Source organism: Triplophysa rosa, linkage group LG19 (assembly GCF_024868665.1).
Source record: "Triplophysa rosa linkage group LG19, Trosa_1v2, whole genome shotgun sequence".
Taxonomy (NCBI): domain Eukaryota; kingdom Metazoa; phylum Chordata; class Actinopteri; order Cypriniformes; family Nemacheilidae; genus Triplophysa; species Triplophysa rosa.
Window position 1 is genome coordinate 8,039,855 of NC_079908.1, and position 23,962 is coordinate 8,063,816.

General features: G+C 37.9%; 1 protein-coding gene across 2 annotated transcripts in view; it reads left to right on the forward strand.

Moving 5' to 3' along the window:
* plrdgb (PITP-less RdgB-like protein) overlaps nt 1-23,962 on the forward strand; it is a 57,880-nt gene that overhangs the window by 26,179 nt on the left and 7,739 nt on the right. The window contains exons 3-13 of one of the 2 annotated variants that reach the window (XM_057361040.1): nt 1,296-1,400; nt 8,710-8,780; nt 8,869-9,089; nt 12,005-12,194; nt 12,661-12,783; nt 16,539-16,726; nt 18,839-18,975; nt 19,092-19,262; nt 20,593-20,757; nt 20,991-21,139; nt 23,110-23,226. In XM_057361040.1, the coding sequence (XP_057217023.1) occupies nt 1,296-1,400; nt 8,710-8,780; nt 8,869-9,089; nt 12,005-12,194; nt 12,661-12,783; nt 16,539-16,726; nt 18,839-18,975; nt 19,092-19,262; nt 20,593-20,757; nt 20,991-21,139; nt 23,110-23,226 (1,637 nt within the window). Of the gene's footprint in view, nt 1-1,295; nt 1,401-8,709; nt 8,781-8,868; nt 9,090-12,004; nt 12,195-12,660; nt 12,784-16,538; nt 16,727-18,838; nt 18,982-19,091; nt 19,263-20,592; nt 20,758-20,990; nt 21,140-23,109; nt 23,227-23,962 lie in introns of both variants that reach the window. The other variant, XM_057361039.1, reaches the window with a different exon arrangement.

Below are 23,962 nucleotides of genomic sequence, written 5' to 3' on the forward strand. Positions count from 1 at the left end.
AAAAAAACCTCAGGAGAACCCAGGCCCAACCAGGGGATTCCAGTTCCCCTCTGGCAAAAGCTGCTGCCTCTGCACAAGCTCCAGAGAGCTTGCACAACAAGGCTAAATAAAATAAATAAACTTAATAATAAAATAAATTATAGTTTAAGATTATCATTAATAATCTAATAGCATTTGAAATTAACACGAGTAATCTTCTAATTGGCCGTTATAAAATTGGGTAATGTAATAGTCACAGATGTGAGTGAATGGCCTCTTGCAGAAGACACTTGATTGACTGATCCGAACAAAATAGTTTGCAGACTTATTTTTTTAAATTGTTGGAGAAGACAGAGTTCATCCTTTGAAACAGGCTAATCTGCAACCGGAGGAAAACATGAGGAGAGTGATTCATCTTCATTAGTTTCTTATCATCTTGTTCCCCAGCCTCTTCTTCATACTCTCTCCGCTATCGCACTGGTTTATTTTCGGCTCCAGCCAAGGATTTTTTTGCCCTTTTGTCTTTCTGTGTTGTACTCTACCTTTTTAAACGACTCCCCTAGAGCATTTTCCTTTAGTTTTAAGGGCACTGAAGAGGGGTCCTAGAATTAGGTCCTTCCTTATTTAAGAATGAAAACCTGTTTTCATAGAGCATGATGCTAAAATAATGAATTTTTATACCTATTGGCTTTAAAGGCAACAAACGGTTAAAGTACCATTGAAACTACAAATATACAGCTCTAGACAAAATTGAGACCACTACAAATTTGCTTTTCATCAGTATTTTTACATTCAGTATACTGTTGAATTTGATTCATTTTCTGCAAATGAAACAATATTTTTATTTGGAATTTGGGAGAAATGTTGCTAGTAGTTCACATGAAATAAAAATGATAATTTTACCTAAACACATACATACAAGCAGTAAAATCATAAAAGCTCAAAATAATTTTGTAATGGTCTTATTTTGTTATTTTGTTATATTGTCCTAATAATAATAACCAGTAAAATAATTTATTGCCAATAAATAACTAATATTAAATTTGATTAATGATTGAAATTAGTTTCAAAATATAGTAAATTGAATATCAATTCAACATACTGTATGTCTACATTTTGACATGATATACATTCTAGCAGGTCAGGTTTTGGTGGGACAGTCCATTTTGGGGTAGAATGGGGGTGAAATACAGACATTTTGATTATTTTAAACTCTATATGCTAGGCTAATTTTACAATTGTGTGTAAAGTGCCAAAAGACCAAAAAGGCCTATCCCTGTATTAAACAATGGTTTCTCGTGTCTCATGGTGTGCAGATGTTATGGAGGGGAAGGCGGCCATACTCCTGGGCATGAGCCAGTGGAACTCCAATGACCTGGTGGAGCAGATTGAGACGCTGGGACACCTGGAGCACTCAAGAGGTATGAACATAGATCTCACACAAGTCTCCTCCAAAGCTCTGTTTATTTGTAACCACAGTTATAATATATTAAGATCTTCAAGCGATAATAAACAGTTTTCCAGTCTTTATCGCAAGATAGTTCCTGACAGGGTGAGCATGAGCTGACAGAAAGAGAAATATCTTCCTGAAGGGGTTTATTCTGTTATACGTTTACCATAATACATGCTGCATACCAAATATTTGAGTTGAAACCACTGAATGCTCTGAGAGACAATAAACTAGCACAGGATACAGAATAGTTTTTTTGGGGGGGGATTATACAATTAAGCAGTCAGCTCCAAGTATTTCAGTGTGATAAACCATTATAATGTATAAATGAGATCATGAGATCATGTGTTTTATTGCTTTATATTATTTAAAGGCATAACTATAAATAGGTAAGTCTCGATGTATTATAACTGTGGTTACAATTACAGTATTCAAAGAACAAAAATAGTCTAAAAGGTGTATTAAAGGGCATAATAATCCATTACAGTCACCTTTCTGAGTTATTGTGTGCATGTCAAACTATATTTCCTCCTATCTCAACGGCATTTTTATGTTTGACAAAACAGTTTGTTTTAGCAACGTGACCAGATTAAAGTCTGTGTAATCCAATATTAAATATGTGTTCTTAGTGTGTCACACCATTAAACAATGTGTTGTTAACTAAATCAACCAAATTTGAATGATAAAAACCTGCCAAGTAAATAAAATAATTTATAAAAATCTGGAAAAAATGAGCACTACTCTCTGCTCTCAAACGCTAGGGCCGTGTCTGCTGTCTGAGCTGAAGCCACGCCCACTCGCGTCTCTCAACATGAGTCCAAAGTATACTATATGAAGAGTTTTACGGGACGATTTGAATTCAAACACGCGCGATATTCATCAATAGAGAATCACTGAAGCTTGTTGCAATCACGCGCAGTGATCCCCTTCCTTTCGTTTGCGTTATTCTCCTCTGTCCATACGCGTATGCTTTACCGTTTGCTTGTTGTTTGTCCCGAGATTTGTTTATTTGTGCAGAGCGAGAGTGTAAGAGAACCTGAAAGCATGTGCATGAGAATTGGCAACCCTGATCTCGTGATTGAGCAGACCACTCATGCTAAGGCACTCTAGTGTTAGGGGAGGGACCATGCATGCTTGGATGCTCCATTGCATCATCGAGCCACCGTTTTGGCCCCGCCCCAAAAATCCTGAATTGGTGAAAAACTGTTTAACGCTTTAACTCCACAATTCATTACTACTTTATATACTTCGGAGTCTTTGTAATGTGTTTCAGCAATACATTTCTAACATTTATAATGTGTTTAGAAACATTTATCAGAATTCTCTTTACACTGACTTTAACACAGTAACCAATGGCATGCGTTTCGGGGGACCATCCGTTTGACAGTCCAATGGGTGTTTTAAAATCAGTCTGACACTGCGAAAACCCCTTTTATTTCTAATTCAAACACTGTTATAAACAAATTACAGATGCATTAACCACAGTACACAGTGTGGGGACAGCGGGTGATGCGGTGCATTCATATTAGGAGCATTTGTTGACAAGTAAAATTGCTGTGAAAGCCTAGCAGAATCTCATTACCGCTCCTTCCTAATTAGTTTAGTGTACCCTAAACGGCAATTTCCACGGCACTCACTTGTGTTTGTTGTGGAAATGAAAGTATGGGAAGTTCAGCAGAGGGAAAATCAATAGTGGCTAATGCAACTACTAATCCAGTTTTACTTCTTACGCTCTCTTAGTCTTATTAATACCACAGAACGCACTCAGTGAATTAGTTAGATGAGAAAGCACATATTCAACTCCTGACTCTCTAATAGCGCATAGAAGATTTAGAGTTCCTGTAACACCGCATGACAGCTACTTTTAAATGAGTAGAAATAGGTGACTCACTTTTGCCACTTATTCGAGAAAAATGTGTTTCATTAAAGTGAAACAGTTGTGCTGAAGGAGCAATGGGGCTCATAAATGTGGAAGTTTGATAGAATGACCTATCAGGGAAAAAGCATCAGTTCTTCAACCATATTTGCTTCAGGTTGCTCAATCTGTGATATAATCTGGGTTTTGCGAGAGATTCTCGAAATTGTGTTGAGAGACAGACTGGGGTTTGATCTTGAGAACCTATCATCTCCGAGAGGAATTTAAAACGCCAATGAACTTGGCGAATGGCATGCGCATGCCAGTCTCCTCCCCGTGCATACGGGTATAAAAGGAGATGGCGGTGCCCATTCATCCATCTTTTTGTTCTTCAGAACCTGCGTGACTGGATGTCATGCAACTATTCTGCTGGACGCGTGCAGCGGAACTCCCCCTTTGTTCGACCGTACTTCCCCTGGGCGTTTCGGCAGCGAGCTACAGATCATCTAAAAGAGCAAATTTCTCACAGTTGCGTGCATATCTCGCAGCTGTGTTCTTGGGTATGACAGACTCATCCCCGAGTCCGACGGAGGTGTTGTGGTCACGGCTGGCTACGTTCTCTTTGAACGCTGCCGCAACCCCGTCTTCTCGAGCGAGTTCGCCTCTTAGGCGAGGACGACCGCTTCGGCGAGCAGCGGGGGTGATTTGGGGATTCCCACAGATGTCGCTCCGTCAGCTTCGGAGCTTTGTTTATATGCCTTGAAGTGGCGCCTCTTCTCTTCCTGGTGTTCTTCCCAAGGTGAAGACCCACGGAGATGCCCAATCGGGTCTGTGTTGTCCTTCCTGAGACAGACTTGAGAGCAATCTCTCCCCGTCCACGTTGAACGTGTATGTAGCTGCGATTGCTGCTCATCACGATCTCATGGAGGGTAAGTCTCTGGGGCAACATGACCTGGTCACCAGGTTCCTTAGGGGCGCGAGAAGGATGAATCCACCTTGACCATGCTCCGTACCCTCTTGGGACCTTGATGTGGTCCTGCAGGGCCTTTGTATGGCCCTCTTCGAGCCCCTGAGATATGCCAGTCTTCCTAACCTGACGATGAAGACGGCGCTCTTGGTGGTGCTCGCCTCCATCAAGAGGGTAGGGGACCTCCAGGCATTCTCCGTGTCCCACGAGTGCCTAGATTTCGGGCCAGCTGATTCTCACGTGATCCTGAGACCCCGGCTAGGCTACGTGCCCAAGGTTCCCACCACTCCCATTCGGGACCAGGTGGTGAGCCTGCAGGCGCACCCCCCTGGGGAGGAAGACCCAACCTCTACCGTCCTGTGTCCAGTACGCGCCTTGCGCCTCTACTTGGACCGCACGCAAAGCTTTAGGAGCTCTGAGCAGCTTTTTGTCTGTTTTGGGGGACAGAGACTGCTGCACTGGCCATTACTTTGGCATATCGGTCCCAAGATCGCCCGTGCCCACTCCACTCGGGGTATGGCCTCCTCGTGGGCACTGGCCCAGGGCACCTCTCTGGCAGACATTTGTAGTGCTGCGGGTTTGGCTTTACAACCTCGCCGTGGAACCAGTGTCAGCCCATGTCTTACACGCTACAAGCAGGTGAGACTGGTGTAGGGTATACATACATGAGAAGCCTAACGGAAATCATACAGACTTCAATTGAATTATTCCAATAATGTATTAATCTCTACCATGTCAATGTTAAATTCTGAATCACACGCGAGGTTAAATACTGATTTGAATTAATCAAACTTAAATTATACAAAAATAGGATAATACTGATTTGTTAATGGATTAGTATCAAAAACTATATGTATAAAAGGATATACAGTATATATATATAAATAGAGCCTCGGCACCCTTCACCGGCGACTGGGTGGGTGTATGCCTGCGAAAGCGCCTTCTCCCCTCTTCAGGTGAGTCAGTGCACTACTAGCCTCCCTACTTCCCCCGCAGGGTGAAGTATAGGCATTCCATCCATCACTAAGCATTGGCAATATGGGTAGCAGACCGGGCGGAGCGGTCTGTCATACCGAGTCCAGTAGTGGTAGAGTCACCCCTATTCAGATGGACCCCTATACTTGGATTGTTGCCCCATACGTAGTGACTCCCCTGCAGGGTCGTCCCGTATGTTGACTTCCTCACTCTTGGTTTCCCTGTTGGTGAACCTGTGACCTCCCCCCCGGTGGCTCAACCCACCTGGGTCGTGTGCTCCCTACTCGGGCTTGCGCATTATATCCCATGTAGTTCTCCCTGCTGGTGATACCATGCTGGTGTCTCGGTGCCGTCGGTACAAGCCTCTCAAAGTATGCTACTAGTTACCGATTCCACTGGAAGATTACGTCTCGTGGTAGTGCTCACTTGTGACTCGCTAGTCCAGTCAGTTTCGCTCCGCTTGAGCTCAGGATGCGGCTTAGCGCCGTTGCGTGTCATATAGGACTCCAGTCTGTCTCTCAACACAACGTCGAGAGACCGACTGAAAGGGAACGTCTCGGCTTACGACTGTAACCTTTGTTCCCTGATGGAGGGAACGAGACATTGTGTCTTCCTGCCACAATGCTTCGCCGGCCCGCTTCAGTGACTGGGAGATGTCTCTCAGGTTCCTCAGCCCAAAAAGATGAATTAATGGGCTCCACCATCTCCTTTTATACCCGTATGCACGGGGAGGAGACTGGCATACGCATGCCATTCGCCAAGTTCATTGACATTTTAAATTCCTCTCTGAGATGATAGGTTCTCAAGATCAAACCCCAGTCTGTCTCTCAACACAACTTCTCGTTCCCTCCATCAGGGAACAAAGGTTACAGTCGTAATCGAGATGTTCTGTGATGGTAAGGTCACAGCATAGAGATAGAAGGAGAGAGAGAGGATTATCTCAAACAATTATCCATTTTCATTTCACAGTTAATGAATCTAGAAAATAGTTGAGCAGGGATGAGTCTCACCACCTATCTGAACCCAGATATACTTATTTCTCATCAATGCTAAGGATTTTAACATAACCCTGAAATTTCTCATTTAGAATAAAAACAACCGCATTTCCAGTGACAGCTCTGAATTTAGAGTAAATTCAATAGACAGGTGGTGAATGACCTCATTTGAAACCCTCAACAAACTGAAGCAGTCATGACACCCACTTTTCCATTGCATTATAATGTGAATTGAAATGTACCTGAGCACAGCGAGCTTAAGAAAACACCTGTGACCTCTGGCTATTGAATCACAGAGTGAATGTGGGAGCAAGACATGAGAATCTGTGGATCATACAGTATATATGCTGGCAAGTAAAGAGAATAATGTGAAAAATATGTCTATAGACTTACTAGACTAAACGTCATTACAAATTCGCAGAGATAGATGTATGTGTATTATTCAGCTTCATCATTCCGATGGAAAATATCTGTCATTTCGTTGTTTCAGTGTGTGCGTGTACGTGTGTGCAGTGTGCACATGTTTTTTCCTCAGCATGGAATATGCACTGTGTGTGTGTGTGTGTGTGTGTGTGTGTGCGTGTGCGCATGTGTATGTGCGTATGTGTGTGTGTGAATAATACAGTAAGTGTCCTTACAAATCAATGTCTTATAATTCACACTGACCTTGGGTGTGACTTTTATCCCTTTTTACAAAATAACTAAAACACACACAAATATAAATGATCTCCAGAATTAAATTAAATTAAATTTTGGATTATTTTATAAATTAACGATAATTTCTCTTTATTTGACATTATCAGTGAGATATGCATGTACAGAATAAGTTTGCTTCTTGTTTACAAGAGAACAATATTTGATAATGCTAATTGTTCAAGTGGTTAAATTGTCAGAGTCTTTATCTAAATTCTGACTTATTTCTATAGCGCTTTTTAAAATGTTGCAGTTTTACAATAAAAACACATTAATACCGATGGTAGTGAGTAATGACAAAAGAAAATAAACAGGAGATACAGTATATTAAATATATAAATCACATAGAATTTAGCAGATTAATAACATTTTTAATAAAATGTGCATTGACAAAGCTACCTGAAAATGATTGTTAAGAAAATGATTCTGTCAATTTGTAATCACACCATTCATAGTGCTGTTGAAGAGAAATGGATGAAAATTCTGCAGAAGAAAGAAAAGTCATACCGGTTTGAAATGTCAAGATAGTTAAGTAAATGATGAAATAATTTTCATTTTGGGGTAAACTATCATTTTAATATTATTACTATCATTTAATATTTTATATCAAATTTTCATTAGATGAATTACAAAATGTATCTAAGATTGCATATTAATTTTGTATTTATAAATACAAACACATACACATACACATACATGCATACATTTAAGAAAAAAATAAAGTATAAAAATTAACAAACATTTATATATAATTTAAATTATTAGTAAATATAAATAAATATATGTAAATATTTCCTAAATATGTTTACATGTATGTGTTTATAAATTTAAAATTATAACCTATACTATAAAATCCTAAACAAAGAATTTTATAAACCGTATCTAAGATTATAATCGGTTTCAGAACAGAAAGATGACATAATGATGACAACTACATTAGATCTGAACTGTTTCAAGAAATGGTTCTCTCTCTCTCTGCTTTTTTGTCTGTGAGTGTCTTGCATTATTCATACAGTATATCCCCATTCTCCCAAGCGTCACACATGGAGCCAAAAACAAATGCTGACTTTCCTGCTATTGAAATTCTGAGATGGTTAGGGCACGGCCTCTAGCAGTCTGATCTGTGATTCTTTGTAAGGTTGACATTGACTGGCAAAGAGCAGTCTGGTTTTGACAGAAATCCTCTGGTGCGCTTTAAAAAGGCTAAATAATGGGCCAATCACAATATTAGTTGAGTACTTTAAAAGGGCAATTTACCTGCAGCTCTGCATCGATTCAAATGATATATTGTCCTCAAAAGTGGCAGTTTTCCGATATGTTAGTCCTAAAAAAATACCATCGGGGAGAAGAAATGATAAAAATGAAAGCAGGTGCCAGGTTTTTATAGTAAAAGAAACATAAATGTTATAGATTATAATTTTAAATTTATAAACACATACATGTAAATATATTTAGGAAATATTTACATATATTTACTAATAATTTAAATTATATATAAATGTTTATTAATGTTTATACTTTATCTTTTTCTTAAATGTATGCATGTATGTGTATGTGTATGTGTTTGAATTTATAAATACAAAATAAATATGCACCATGCATTGACATATATTATGTAAACACAAACTTTTATTTTGGATGCAATTAATCGCGATTAATCGTTTGACAGCCCTAGTATTTACACAACAATATTTAAGCTGTAATCATATAAGATATGTACGATCATGTAAGTTTTCTTTCAGGTCCTCCGAGTTCAGTATCTCGTTCTTTCTCTCCATATCTCATTCACAACTAGAGAACCTCTATAGACTGCGACACCCGCGCTGCGCCCCACAGAGCAGTGTGGATGGTCTGGAAGACATGGAGGTTAGTCTCTGCTATCCTGCTTCTTTTCTCCTTTGAATAATTCTCTCACTATCTTCTAATTTCATCTCCTTCTCTCACTCTCCTGCAGAAGAAGTGCAGAACACAACTGCTCATCTTGGTGATTCATGGAGGTCACATCTTGGATTCGGGAGGTGGCGACCCCGGCGGGAAGGCAGGTGATGTTGCCACCCTGGCGTCCGTGTTGGAGCGTGTGGCGCGGGCTCACTTCCAGGCCGCGGCTGACAGCATGCTGGTCAGACTGGTGCCCTGCCCACCGGTGTGCTCTGATGCATTCTCCCTGGTCTCAAAGTAAGAGGGAAAAACAACTGTTAGGGCGAGATATGCTAATTCTTAGTCATAATTATGCTAATGCTAAATCTGTCATTCTAGCAGAGTGACTAATTTATCATTTAAAGAAACATGAACCTGTCAACCTTGTATGGACTATATATTTACATTTTCAGAATTACACACTTTAACTTAAGTACCTTCTCATTTGAAAAAGTTTTGATGAGTACTTATTATTGATAGTAATAGTACTTTTAAAAATATATTTAAAATAACGTACACTCACATGAGGACTTTTTCCCTTGTTTTACTCACCCTCAAGGCATCCTATTTGTATATGACTTTCTTCTTTCAGAATAATGCAGTTGGTGTTGTAACACCACTTTTCCTTTTTCTTCCAAACTTTTGAATGGTAGTGAATTGTGGACGAGATTTTGAAGCTCTAAAAAGTGCATCTATCGATCAAAAATCTGCTCGACACTTCTCCATGGGGTTAATAAAGGCCTTCTGAAGTGAATCGATGCGTTTGTTTAAAAGAAATATCCATATTTACAATGTTATGTAACATGTAACGTAATATGGCAGAGGGAGAGACAACCAAGAGTGAATCCACTAAAATATTGTTAGCTAATAGTAGCTATTCTATATTTGATTAGTGATTTATGAAATGTGTTTTGATTTATGCAAAAGTTGTTAAAAATATCATATATTGTTCAAGTGATATTAACAATAGTTTCCCATAACCTTTTTTTTATGGAAGCCCAATCCTGCCAAAATTAAAAATAAATAAATTCAAAAATAAATCCATGAAGAAATGTAAAAAAGCAAATATAAATAAATAAATGCAGAAATTAATTGTCTAAAAATAACAAAAATTAATGAAAAAATGATATTAAAACGTATATTATTTATTTATTTAAAAGTTATTTATTTTTTGTACATTTTTGTATTTCTTTTATGCATTTATGCTAATATATATGTATTTCCACATTTTTACATTTTCACATTTATTTATTTCTACATTTCTGTGCCCATATGGTAATGAGGGGGCGTGTCTTGCTTCAGACATGGCAGTCGAGCACAGAGTGCTGCTGTAGCCCACAGACACCTCTAAGGCCATAGTAACATCTTGTGCTTTGACAAAATGACATGCAAGATATGAGTGTGACCAAATGAAACAATAATATAGTGTATTACAGCATTTACTATAGTAAACTGCAGCATACCATATATTACAGTAATATATACTGTAGTGTACTATAGTATTTACTATAATAGGATTTAAAAGCCCTTAAGGAAATCAACCATAATTTTATCATAGTGTAAGTGTAGAAACCATGTTTTTTTGGCAGATTTGTATGACCACAGTTCCACTACAAATACCATGGTTAAGTCTGGTTAAAAAAAAAAGTCTCCCTTCCAAGAATAGGCCCTTTTCACAGTGACGTCATTTAACTTCTGCCTTTTCGCAAAGCAGTGTTTCATAACATCCGTCTTGCAACAAACAAGAAGAAGAAGAAGAAGAACTTCCGTTTTTGGACATTTGGACTTTGTCTTTGTTGTTGGCCGTCTTTTTTTGAGCTCAAGAGAACATCCAGACAAGCATTACAATCATTTTTCTCATCACGTATATGTAAACTCATTGCCTTATGAAAGGGCTTGATCTGCATGCTCAATACGTTCCAGCTTCCTGCTAAACAATTTTTTCATTATTGTTTTCTCTCTCTTTTTAATTCAGTTAGTTTATTTATTTACTTTGAAGACTGTCATGTTTAACAATCAGTCTATGTGTCTAGTTGAGACTTTTTATCATTGTGTCACTGTTTCAATCACGGTTGCTGTTGAAACAGGCAAAAGAATGAACATTTGAAGAGCATTTGAACAGCTTGATGGAGGAATATCGCAGCGGGTTGTTAATCAAACTGCCAAATTTCGTGACAGAAAGTAAGTTGGCAAGACAGAGGAGCTTCAGTGTGCACATTTCCTGAGGGGACGTCCTAAATCCCACCTCTGAACTGTCCTTTAAAGCACATTTAGCCAATAATACATCTTTCAATTAATTTGCTTGTCCAATTTGACTAATAGTCAGATTTTTAAAGTCAAAGGCAACATCTGGCCACTTAAAAATGTATTATTTTTAAGGCTAATAATATTTAAAATAATAATATATTTTAATGTTGCTTACAGCAGGGGTTTTCCCGGGCCTCCAAAAGGGGTCCCAAGAAACAAAAGACAGCACAAGTTGTGAAATTCAACTGAAGATTATTACAGTTTCATCTGAACAAACAATATTTTGTCTTTATTATATCACACTTACTTTTTGTCTAACATGCTTCTTTATACAAATGGATATGTATTAAGAAAGTGGGTTCATTATATTTTATGATGCTTAGCATGAGAAAACCCCTGGCTTACAGTGAGTGGTGTTTAGTTGGTGTGATCTCTGATCTCATGGGTCATGAGTCGTGTTTTGTTTTTGTAGCTGTACTGAGGCAACCGTTAACATGACATGATGTTGACCTTCTCTTAAATGTGGAAAGAGACTCTGGAGACAGGAATGATGAATGCATACACTGCAGATAACATACAGTCCATTTTTAAGATAAGCTCGGGAAAGCTACAGTTATTTTAGGAGTTGGTTAAAAATGATGTTCATCCTCTGTATGACAGTCTTAGAACTGGGAATTTAATTACATCCTGTGACAGAGGATTATCTCAATTTAACAGCAAAGACTGCAGCAACACATCTTACATCAATCCTTACACCAATACATTCAGTAAATTTGAATTTTCATTAGAAATAGTATACGGTACCCTGAGCATACTCCATAACATACTTTGATTTGGGATGGATTCATTCTAATTTCAAATACTATAGGACTATATGGTGGTTAATTAAAAAAAAAATCCTTTCTCATAATAATATTTTTTTGTAGTTTGAATCCATACAGCTATGATGAGACGTGTGTATCCAGCAGCGTGGATCACTTGCCCCTGGCCGCTCTGCCCATCCTCGCCATCGCCGCACCCCATTACCAGAACGCCGTGGCAACAGTCATTGCTCACGCCAATCAGGTTTACCGAAACTTCCTTCAGTCCCCAGAGGGCGTAGGCTTTACTGGACAGGTATAACCCAGATTTTACTATGAAGCTTCTGTGAAAATATTTTCACCAGTTTTACTTTTGAAATGCCTTTGCTTGCCTGAGGATAAAAAACCCATCAGAACAGAAAGAAATGTCAGTCAGATGCATTAACAAACAGAACTCGGTGTGTTTGCGTAAACGGTAAAAATGAGTCATGAGGTTTTCAGCTAAAATGAGCTGCCGGCGCATGAGCTCCAGTTCAGCAAAACTTAATTCACAGTATCACCATGCAATTGAAGTGTATTTAGTTTTTTCCTGTAAACACAGAAGAATAGAAAAAAATGCCACACATTGTCATTTAGTTTATCGTATCAAAAGATATGAATGTCACAAACGTCGGAATTGCAATGCAACTAAAGCAATACGAAATATGTCATTTAGCAGAATTAAGAGCTCTGTAAAGATACTAATGTGGTTGTCACAATCTTGTATTGTGTGTTTCTTTCAGGTATGTCTCGTGGCAGACTGTGTCGGCGGTGTCCTCTGTTTTGACGCTTTGTGTTTTAGTGGTGACAGGCAGTACAGAAGCCCCGAGGACAGCAGCACCAACAACAGCACAGAGAGTCTGAAGGTGCAGACGAACACAAACACACACACGATCACCCTTAACCCGTGCCCTTCACTTCTGTTATTGAAGCTGTCTTCCATTTTGTCCATATCAGACCTAAATCCATGTTTGCTCGAGTGAACCATCACATCTGCTGTCTGTCTCTGTCCTTCAGAGTTTTTTACCTTTGTTTCTTATTTCTGAAATGTCACCAGACTTTCCCACTCTTGAATTGTTTGTCTCATTCTCAGCTCTTGCTCACTCTTTCTTAAAGGGGCATTTCATCCAATAATGAAAATGTCATCATTTACTCACTATCATGTTATTTTTCTTCTGTGAAACACAAATAAGATTTTAGGATTAGATTGAAGCATTTGTTTACCATACTTGGCTGTACACTGTAAAAATTGATTGGTTGTTTCAACGAAAGATTAAGTTACCCAGCTGCGTTCAAATTTTGAGGTAATTCAACATAAAGATATTAGTTATTACATGAATTTGGTGCAAAATTGTTTTGTAACTAATATTTTTAAGTTGAACTAACTAAAAATTTAAAGGCAGCTAGGTAACATGATTTTTTAAGTTAAAACAACAAATAATTTTTACAGTGTACCTGAAAAATGTATCAAATCTTTAGTATATGTTAAGTAGAGACACACTAATACTACATTTCTCCACCGATAGCCGACTATCAAGGGGTGCGTTTCCCGAACAACGGCATAACTCGCTTGTTAACCACCATAGTACGATGCATCGTTGGGGAAATTAACGATGTTACGACTGTCTTCCGAAACCGTAGTAAAACAATTGTTTGAACCAAGTTGGTTCAGCAATCTAGTTGATGACGCATAAAGGTGGTGGAGTAATGACGTCTACTATATACAGATTCTTGCTGTAAATAACATACATTGCATTTAACGGCAACTTTTGTTATCCTATTTTTGTTATCTGTTGTTTTATTTCACGATATTTCATTCATTCATAAGCAGGGGCGTAGCCAGAACTTTTTTTTAGAGGTGGCCAGGTAAGACCCAGTGATTTTATTAGGGTGACCAAAAAATCCTTACAGACAGAAATTCTTTAACTTCTACTGTAATTTACACCAATTATTCATTACACACAGTTTGCTGGTCAAAAACATACACAAAGAACATAAAGTAAACAATTTATGTGCAATGCTTTCATGTGCTAACATTATTTTAAAATAATTTGCTAGCTATCATTTGAAGTAAGTTAGCATTTTTTATAGAAAATAAACATTGCTGTACCAACTTAAACTTTCGCGAAAATGTAATTAATGAATGAAATCCAGTTAAACAAGACTGATTTTACTGACCTGATCCTTCTGCTCGCGATGAACTTCCATGGTACACAGTACAATACACTGTCACGAAGCGGTTAGCAGCTGTTCAGCTATAGCGCTCAGACTGTTTGCGTCAGTGCATCAGCGTATGACATCATATTAACGCGAGAGTAATGTTCTCGCGTTACTTTCAGTGCATAGGATAAATGATCTGCGTAGCACTCCGTAAACTCCGACACACATCTTAAAACTGGCACAACAGAGGTGGCCAGATAGGTGGCCATCGATCATTCAGGGGTAGCTGTGGCCACCCATGGCCACCATGTAGCTACGCCCCTGTTCATAAGTTTCCTCCTACTTCACTCCACCCAGGGATTCCCCAGGGAGCACTCATTTTCGTGCTCATGCACACTTTTCAAAAAGCAGCGCTTGTATTTTCTTAACAAATTAAAAGATGTCAAATTAAATTTGTTTGTATTTCGAATGATGGATATGGAATGCACTGCGTGTTGCTTGATTAGTTTGCTCAAAGGCATGATTGATGTAAGTCTACATGTCATAATAAAAAGGAACTATGCTTCCAACCACGCAACTTTGCGATGCTGCTTGCGATTGATCGTTGGAACGATTGTTTCGGGAAACACTTGATTCGTTGAACTATGCTGGAACGACGGAACTTGCGACCATAGTTGGCTAACGATGCTTTTGGGAAATGCACCCCAGAATGATATCTGCCCATATTTATGAAAATGTAATTCATATTTCTTAACTTTTTGAATGTTAATAATTAATATGATGACTATTAATATTGACCATCAAAGTGATGTGGTTTCTTAACATTTTCTATATACAGAGCACAAATTATTTGCATTTTCCTGATTATTGGCTGATATCGGAGCATCTCTAATTTTAAATCTAAAATTATAAAATTATGAATGATTTATTTAAGCAGCAGACTGATGTTGAAGCATCACAGATAATCTTCGCCAGAGGTCATACTGTAGCTTTTTTAAACTTAGATTCACTTCTGAAAAATTTGCCCGGTTATGGTTTTTTATTACCTTATTATCTTGTTTTTATATATAGTTTAAGAACATTTTTCTAAATTTTAACATCTAAATTTTAAAAACATTACAAATGTTGGAAAGATACATTAGTGCATGCATTTTAAAGTTAGACTTAAAATTTTAATGTCAATTCCACTATTGTACATTACACAGTATTTAGTTCAATTACATCCAAAGTAACTGTAATTAAATTACAGAAAAAATAAGAGTAATCCCTTACTTTACTTGTTTAAGGGAAAAGTAATTAAAGTACATTAACTAATTACTTAGTAACTAGTTACACCCAACACTGGCTCCCATATAACCCTTGGGTCGATTGACAGTGTTTTTTATAACGCCGCCCATCCACACGATTAAATTTCTTTTTTAGAGAACATCTGCTGTTTGCAAAAGTACTCCCAGACAGTGATTCTCTGTAGTCCCGTCCTTCTGAGGTCCTGATGCTTATGGTTTTAGTCACCTGTGCAGTGGCAGTGTTTGATAAAAGGGCAACACATGGCACATCAGCTGCTCAGCAGATGCCTCAGTGCAGCTCAGGACTCAATTCACTGTTAAGTCAATGTGTTATACAGTAAATGTGAATATTGAGTGCTGTGGTTTGTGGAGCAGGACTTAAAAGATGATGGCAAAACACATGACCAGTTTAATTGACATTTTTTTTAAATAAATGACCTTGAGTTTGGTAGCCTTTGCAGCTACTGTCATTCTTATGTCACATGGATTGATTTTTTATAAACAGATGTACTCGTTTTATTCATAGGTCACATTAAAGGGATATTTCAGAGTCAAAACAAAATTGCACTCACCCTCAAGGCATCCTAGGTGTATATGACATTTTTCTTTCAGTTATAATACCATATATCCTTTTTCTTCCAAGCATTAGAATGGGAGTGAATTGAGGATGAGATTTTGAAGCTTCACAAAGTGCATCCATCGATCAAAGAACTGGCTCGACACGACTCCATGGGGTTAATAAAGGCCTTCTGACACGAATCGATGCATTTGTTTAAAAGAAATATCCATATTTACAACTTTATCAAATGTCTTGTAGAATGTGTATATATTGGGTCATCTTACCATATGTCAAACCCAGGCTTTAAGTCTAAAAATTAAAAATTGTAAATAATAAACAAAGAATGATTCTTCATAAATCATTGCAATAATCAAACATAAATTTTGTTTTTTTTATCATTTAATCTCAACCAACAACTTTTGTGCTTCATAAAGTTGTATTAAAACTCAAAGTACTTTACAAAGTACTTTACGTTATCAAAGAGAAAAAAAGTGTAAAATGCTGCGTTAATATTTTTATATATTACTACTTTGATGCCATTTCCATAAGGTGCAGCACAGAACATCAGTTGTGAGGTTCATTGTTTTTAAGTCATTCAATTGTGAATGTCTCGCAGGAGAATCCAGGTGTTGTAAACTCTCTCAGTCCTACTCTGAGAGGCAGTAAGCGGCTGAGTAAGAGTAACTTTGATGTGTCGAGCCCGTGTGACGTGCTGTCTGGAGTTCGTCATCCTCTCATCCGCAAGCAGAGCGACTCGTGTGATGCAGACGTGGCCAGTGGTCAGCGTGAGGTCTTTCTCAGCAGGTAAGATGTGTAGCATTGGCCATCAAGGCTTCATGTTAACACGATAAACACAAAATAACTGATAACATTAGTATTTGCTCACTTGCCTAAATCAATATGATGTGGCTAAAGTATCACTTTTTCTATGTCGTCGTTGTCCTTTTCTCACTTTTATTTCATTTCATTTGTCCTGGAGGATTAACGTCTGTTGACACAGGGGGGACGGATAAATTGGCAGGGGATGGATATAAGAATAAAGAATGAAATATGCCTTGGAGTCCAGTTACTATTTAAATGATTAAGAAATGTAAAAAGTATGACAGCTGTAAATCTACCGAGAGCGGTGCATGACCGTGCATGGAGACTGGTGAGGGAGGCCACCAAGAGACCAGCAACAGCTCTGATGGAGTTATAAACCTCAGTGACTCAGATTGGAAAGACAACGGGCGTTTTACCAGTCACAGCTTAACAAGACACAGGCGAGAAGAAACCACTGTTATAAAATGTCATATGAAATCTCAGCTTGCCAGAAGGCATGTCGGTGACTCTGAAGCCAGCTGGAGGAAGATTATGATATTATGAGACCAGAATTGAGCGCAACATCCAGGAAGCTTGGTGGTGGCAGATTGTCTGCAGTAGGCCCTGGAGGACTTTAGAATGTGGAGGATAAGTCAATGAAGCACAATACAAAGAACTGTTGGGGTAAAGCCAGTTGAAGACACCCGTGACATGAGGAAGATGTTTTTTCAAAATGTTAATTGGATTGGCCAAATCAGAGTCTTGATCTCACGCCAATGGAGAATCTCTATACAACCTGACTGAGCTTGTACAGGTCTGCAAAGAATAATAGACAGGGGCTCCATACAGACTTAAAAATGCCATTAAAGGGATAGTTCACACAAAAATAAAAATCCAGTCATCCTCATGTCATTCAAAACCTGTATATGGCATTTTCTTCTGCGGAACACATAAGAAGATATTTTGAGAAATGCCTCTGTGGTTTTGTGTCCATACAATGGAAGTCAATGGGGGCCAGTGTTGTTTGGTTACCAACATTCTTCAAAATATCTTCTTTTGTGTTCTGCAGCAATAATAGTCATACAGGTTTGGAATGACATGAGGATGAAAAAATGATGATAATTCCTGGGGGAAATATAACTTTGAATAACTTCACTTTATTTTGTTGTCTGTTCGATGTTGTAAAACAAGAAAACAAGAAAATCTTGACATGGTAAATAAACCGGGATGCCATTCTGGCCTTAATGATAAACATTCAATGACATCAATGACATTGAGTTTTATGCAGAGTCTAATGTTTCTTAGAGCATGGTGTAAACAAATGTGGATTAACATGAACGTGTGCTTGAAATATTTATATATGCACAATTTAGAATCTTTTAGACTGTAAATCGTATTATATTGTATTGTCATTGTGTTGAATGTCTGTACTAGAAGCTTCCAACACCAAAGAAAATTCCTTGTGTGTGCAAGCACACTTGGCAATAAAGCTCTTCTGATTCTGATTCTGATTCTGAAATGTGCTGATGCGTTTAGTTGTGTTGTTGTGAATTTGCTGTATACTAATAAACTAAAAGTCTAAAAAGCAAGCATAAAACACAGTATTCACCTAAGTGCAGCCATTTGGAAAAATACATTGTGTTGAAATGATTGAATAATAATGAGATGATCAGATTCAGATGGACTGCTTTGGATTTTTATTTGGTTTATGAAGTACGCAACGGGATTCACACCATGCTAAACGCATGTAATTTACCATTGATCCACCTTTAGCCTTGTTTCTTCTCCGTGCTTCTGTCATTCAGTCTAGTATTCAAAATGATTTTGTGACAAAAACTCCAGAATAGCTTTCTTAATAAATCATCATACTTGTATCTGTGAAGACATAATGTTATATTAAGAATCATAACACACAACTCAAGAATGCAGAATAAATACATTTTTAAGATCTTGCTTTGCCATAAATCTTTTAAAGCGTGTCATAGGGACAGAGAAGGCCTCTTTGAAGACATTAGCATTAAAAGAAAGCATAAATTGTGGATTATGATTAATCATTAATAAAGAGTTAATAATAAATGAAGATAACTCACTTTCCATGCCCCTGCTGTCTCACAGTCTGTCTCAGGATGATCAGTACGGCTCCATGCATCCTCTCAATCCGGGCTGCTTTGAGTTTGAAGTGTCGGACTGTTTTATGCTGGGCTGCCCGCTTGGACTAGTGCTCGCTATGAGGAGGACAGTGTTACCTGCCTGTGAGGGTACAAGTCACACTCTCTCTTCCTCACACACACAGATTCAATTTTTCATTTTGAAGAAGTAAAAAATTGACATTTCATTTATTCGTTTTACTCTTTGTCTGTTCTGTCAGTGACTCAGCTCCGTCCGGCTTGTTCTCAGATTTTTAATCTCTTCTACCCATCCGATCCCTCCGCCTCACGACTGGAACCCTTGCTGCATCCAGTTCTCACCCAGCTGCCCCCGTTTCCTGTTCCCCGCTACCAGCGGTACCCTCTGGGTGATAGGCGCTCCTCTCTCATTGGTTAGAGCCTGATTTCAGATTCATTAATTGTCAAAAGCTCAACTAGATCTTTAATGCCAACGTCATGGATTTGAATCTCAGGGAATGCAGGCTGATAATATGTAAAACTTGAATTCCCTGAAAGAATTCACTTGGTCATATTTGATCTCTTGCTCAGCACAGTTTTAAATGACTGCTTACCTTCATAGTTGAAGACGTCTTGTCAGGCTTTTGTTCTCCATTAAAGAGAACAATCTGTAACACACACATAGATTCTTAAAACATAAACCCGAAACTGGAAACCAGTGCTACTTGACTAGTGTTTACGTCTTGCAAAGTGGTCTACAGTTTTTTGGGGAATTTTCTAAAGTTAAAACATATTAATAATTCATCATAAGAGACGTGACATTTTTGGGTGTTTTGCTATTTTTAAATGATGCATGCATATTCTGATGGATAGGAAAATCCTGAAATTGGAGTTATATGCGTTATGCAGATGCCTTATTCATATTTATATTACACATTAAAGGTGCAACTCATGCGGGGTTTACTCTGAGAAAGACACGACGCTGAAAATTTCTCCTTGCATGACATCATTAGAAAACAGTGAGCCCATAATCCCAAATCCTTGTTTGTAAAATATATTTCATTCTGCTGTATAGCTAAATCCGAGCTCATCTCTGGATTGCGCGAGAGCTAAAAATCACTCTATATTTGGTGAAAACTAATAAACATTTATGTAACATTTTTCATTACAGGTTATAATTATAAAACGTTCGAAGATCTTAATTTTAATCCAGTATCCACAAACTAAAAATTGAAGTCTTTACTTGCACTTTAGACCTGAGCAGTTTTCAGCAGTTTGGCTTTCCAAACTGACCTTTCATGTTAAGCTCTTTATAGCCATTTCCCATGTTAAATGGGGTCACAGATCTGAAGTGTTTCCAAGCGATGTTCCCCTCTGATCTCTTCGGGATCATCAGTATTCTGTGGTGTTAGTCAGCATCAGTCTGTGTCAGAAAGTGTTCTCAAATTACTCCCACTATGCAGCCAGGCGGAGGTCACAGTCAGCTGAACAGAGAGTCTAAAGCAGAGCAGACATTGAACGCCAGGAGAGAGAAAACACATTCACACGCTCACAGAACACCTGGCTTTTGGAAGGAATCAAATTACTGTAAATCCTTAACACAGCATTCATTTTTCAAAATGTCTTGAAATTTTCAACATTGCCTCACCAAGACCTGGTTTGTCTATCCTACATTTGTTTGTTTTTCCCTTCACATCTTTGAATATCTGCCTTTTTCTGCAGTTTTTTGTCTTTGTTAATTCATTTATTTATTTCTGCTCAAAGCTGACCTGGCGCTCAGACGTATGTCAGACGGCAGTGTTTGTGTAGACGGAACACCAATACATTCTTGTGGAGGAAGCGGGTCCCGCAGGGGCAGCAATCGAACCGTCCCGCACGGCACTGAGCCGATCGAACCTGCCCTGAGCGAGCCTGTTAGCATCTCGAACAGTGAGTCTTACAAACACAGTGCGTCCTTGAATGCTGGTCCTTGGTTCTACAGTGATTTTAGTCTGTTCAAGTCATTCATTCATTTCTGTATGGAGGTCACAGGCTTTTATGGATACTGAGATATATAGACCACCTATATGTGATTCAGGCATTAAAAATGTATCAAATAAATTGTGCTGCAGTTAATGCCATATAGGAGAATCTGAATGGCTCTCTTTTTCTGTTTCTTTCAGTATGTAATAGATGGTGGGGCTCAAAGCGATTAGATTACGTGCTATACTGTCCAGATGTGCTCACTACATTTCCCACTATAGCGCTGCCTCACCTGTTTCATGCTTCATACTGGGAGTCCACAGATGCTGTAGCTTTTATTCTCAGACAGGTGAGTTTACATGTTACAACAAACCCCAATTCCGCTACAAAAGAAATCCTACTAACAAAGATCTGCTACAGTGCAATTTTTATTTTGTATACATTTTTATAAATTCTTAAATCAAGATACAAAGGTTTTTACCATACTGATAGATCAGATGTCAAAATTTGGTTGTTTAAATATCCATGTGAAGCCTCTCTTAAAGTTTTTAAAGCATTTTTTTGTGTGTTTTTACTGCATCGTTTTCCATAGTCAGGCTAGTGAACTATTTGATGTTCTATATAGAGTCATCCCTTTATTTCCCCTAATTTATAGTAATTTTATTTCACAGAAAACCTACAAAGTGTGTTGTCTATCAAAAAAGTGCATTCTTTTTTTGTCACATAACACGTTTATGTCCCTCTTTTAAAATAGAAAAGCTGTACATAGAAATATATTTTTCTGATGTTTGGACTCTACCATCGGGGGTTTAGTAAACAGATGGTTCAGTATATTGATAACAAATACATTGTCTGAGAATTTACATTTCAATGTCACATCCATAACAGTGAAATTGCCCAGAAGCAAAATGCAAATGACTATAAATGTTTAGTCTTGTTTCCCCCAAAACATATCCAAAATAAGTTAGAAGTGGAGTTGTAAAAATGAAAGTTTCAATCAACTTAGTTTGAAAAATAATACTTAATATCTTGTCATTTTTCTTGTCAAGTAAATGTCTCTTGATTTAAGAATATGTTTTCATTTGTACTGGTAAACAAGATAAAAATACTAAGTAAGAAATTCATTTTTTTGCAGTGATATAAAACAAACTATGTTTGCCATTACTAGCAATATGAAAGCCATTTCTGTGCAAGCCTGAAGTTTTGAGTACATTTCTAGCACAAATGGGATTAAAGCATGTCTTTCGGGTCTTCATTGTCAACTATAGTCAGTTTATCCAAGACTTCTATTGTTAGGAGCTACCCGTAAACAGATCGATCAGTATACGCTCATTAAATTGGAAAGCACTGGCACAGAAACCACTTCCTCTTTTTGTTGGCTGTATATTGAAGGACGTAACGTAGAGCCTTTGAACAAGATCAATATAAATACACCAGTGCCAGTCCAACAGTACCTTTTTATAAGTAAAAGCGCTCTCTGTACATTGGGTCGGACCTCTCGATTAAATAAATATTTGCAAACAAAATACAATATAACTGACTGATGTTATATTATATTCAAGCTGATGTTTTGCTCTTTTTAAAGCTGCAATCTGTAACCTTTTTTGGTTCAAAATAAACAAAAATCAGTTATTAAGCCAGTACATAAATGATCATTGTTGAAATATTAAAAATGTTGGAATATGTCAGTTTGACGTCATTTGACCCACGTAAAGATAAGTATGTAATGTAACCTGCAATTCTATGTTTCAACCAGAGATGGGGATAGAGATGCAAAAGTTATTGATAGCAGCTTTAAATCTCTGAAGTGTCATTTATTTCTTAATTTGTAAATTTGAGAGGCACCAAATGAAATCGCAAAAGTAGTTTTGTTTTTAAGTGGAATTTACAAATCTAAACAGCAACTTTAAGCGTACGTGCCCCAGCTGAGCAAAATCCATTGAGATGAATGAATGCCCGAGACTCACGTGCGTGTGTAACAACTCACGCGTCGATGAGAGCTCTACGGGTGGCTGTGTTAAACAACGGTCGCTCCTTTGTGCTGCCTCCTGAACAAACAGAGAAAAAGAGAGAAGCCAAACAGCACAGACTACATAATGATTCTGAAATGCGTCATCCAGTTACTATATTTGGAAGCATGTAGAAGCGCATTGATCCAGCCAAACGATATGAAGAATCACAGCTCTTTATGTCTCATGTACTTCGAAAATGTTGACTTGTGTCGTAGAAAAGATGGCAAACCACGGGAGATTTAAAAACATAAGTGAAAAGTCATGGGATTAGAAATTTACAGCGTAACTGTGTCATGTTTCTGCTCAGGTGATGCGGTGTGACTGTCTGAAGGCTGGAGAGGCTGATTGTTCAGACATGATGCCCATCTCCCCCTCCAGCCCACGTGAGAAGTGGCTTCGGAGACGGACGCATGTCAAACTACGGGTAAATGTCACCAGAAATGATCTTCGATCTCTCGCAAATTACAAAGTTGATTTAGATGAAAGAATGTCAAGCTGTGTGTTTTTTTAAAGATTCATCTTATTATGATCAAAAATGAATTGTCATTTTAAAGGCAAATATCGATTGGACAAACCATTTTTAATGTTCAGTCTGCATGTGCAATTTAATAGAGGTTCCTGCAGTACGGCAGGAGATTTATAATTGGGTTATATGAAATATTCCGCCGCAGGGGTGACACCCCTTTTGTGTGGTTGTGTCAGTCTAGCTGTAGGAGCTCACTAAGAGTTTTCTGAATATAATTTTGTATGATCTTCATCCTCTGCGATTGTGATATTTTGCCTGTCAGTGTTGCTTCATGATTCAGTTTGTCTAATTCATATTTAAAGTTCTGTTTCACAGGCTGCTTTCAAATACAGCTTATTTACTGTCAACATGAAATCCTCTGAGAGGATTTTCCACTTATTCTCTACTAATTTAATAGACGTCGAAGTACCTGCAAACTACTACAGAAGATCTTTTATATGTTTTCATAATGTCTTAATAACACAATATTGCACTAGTAGAAAAAAATGTTTTTGCGAAGCATAATGTTTGATGAGTAGCCCACGTTAGCCCAAAACATGCGTCCTACTGTTTCATCGGACGCTCGCGCCTAGTCTGCAGTTAACTCCTGGTCTATGTTTAGCTAGTGTGTCTAATAATATAACTATTTATATTT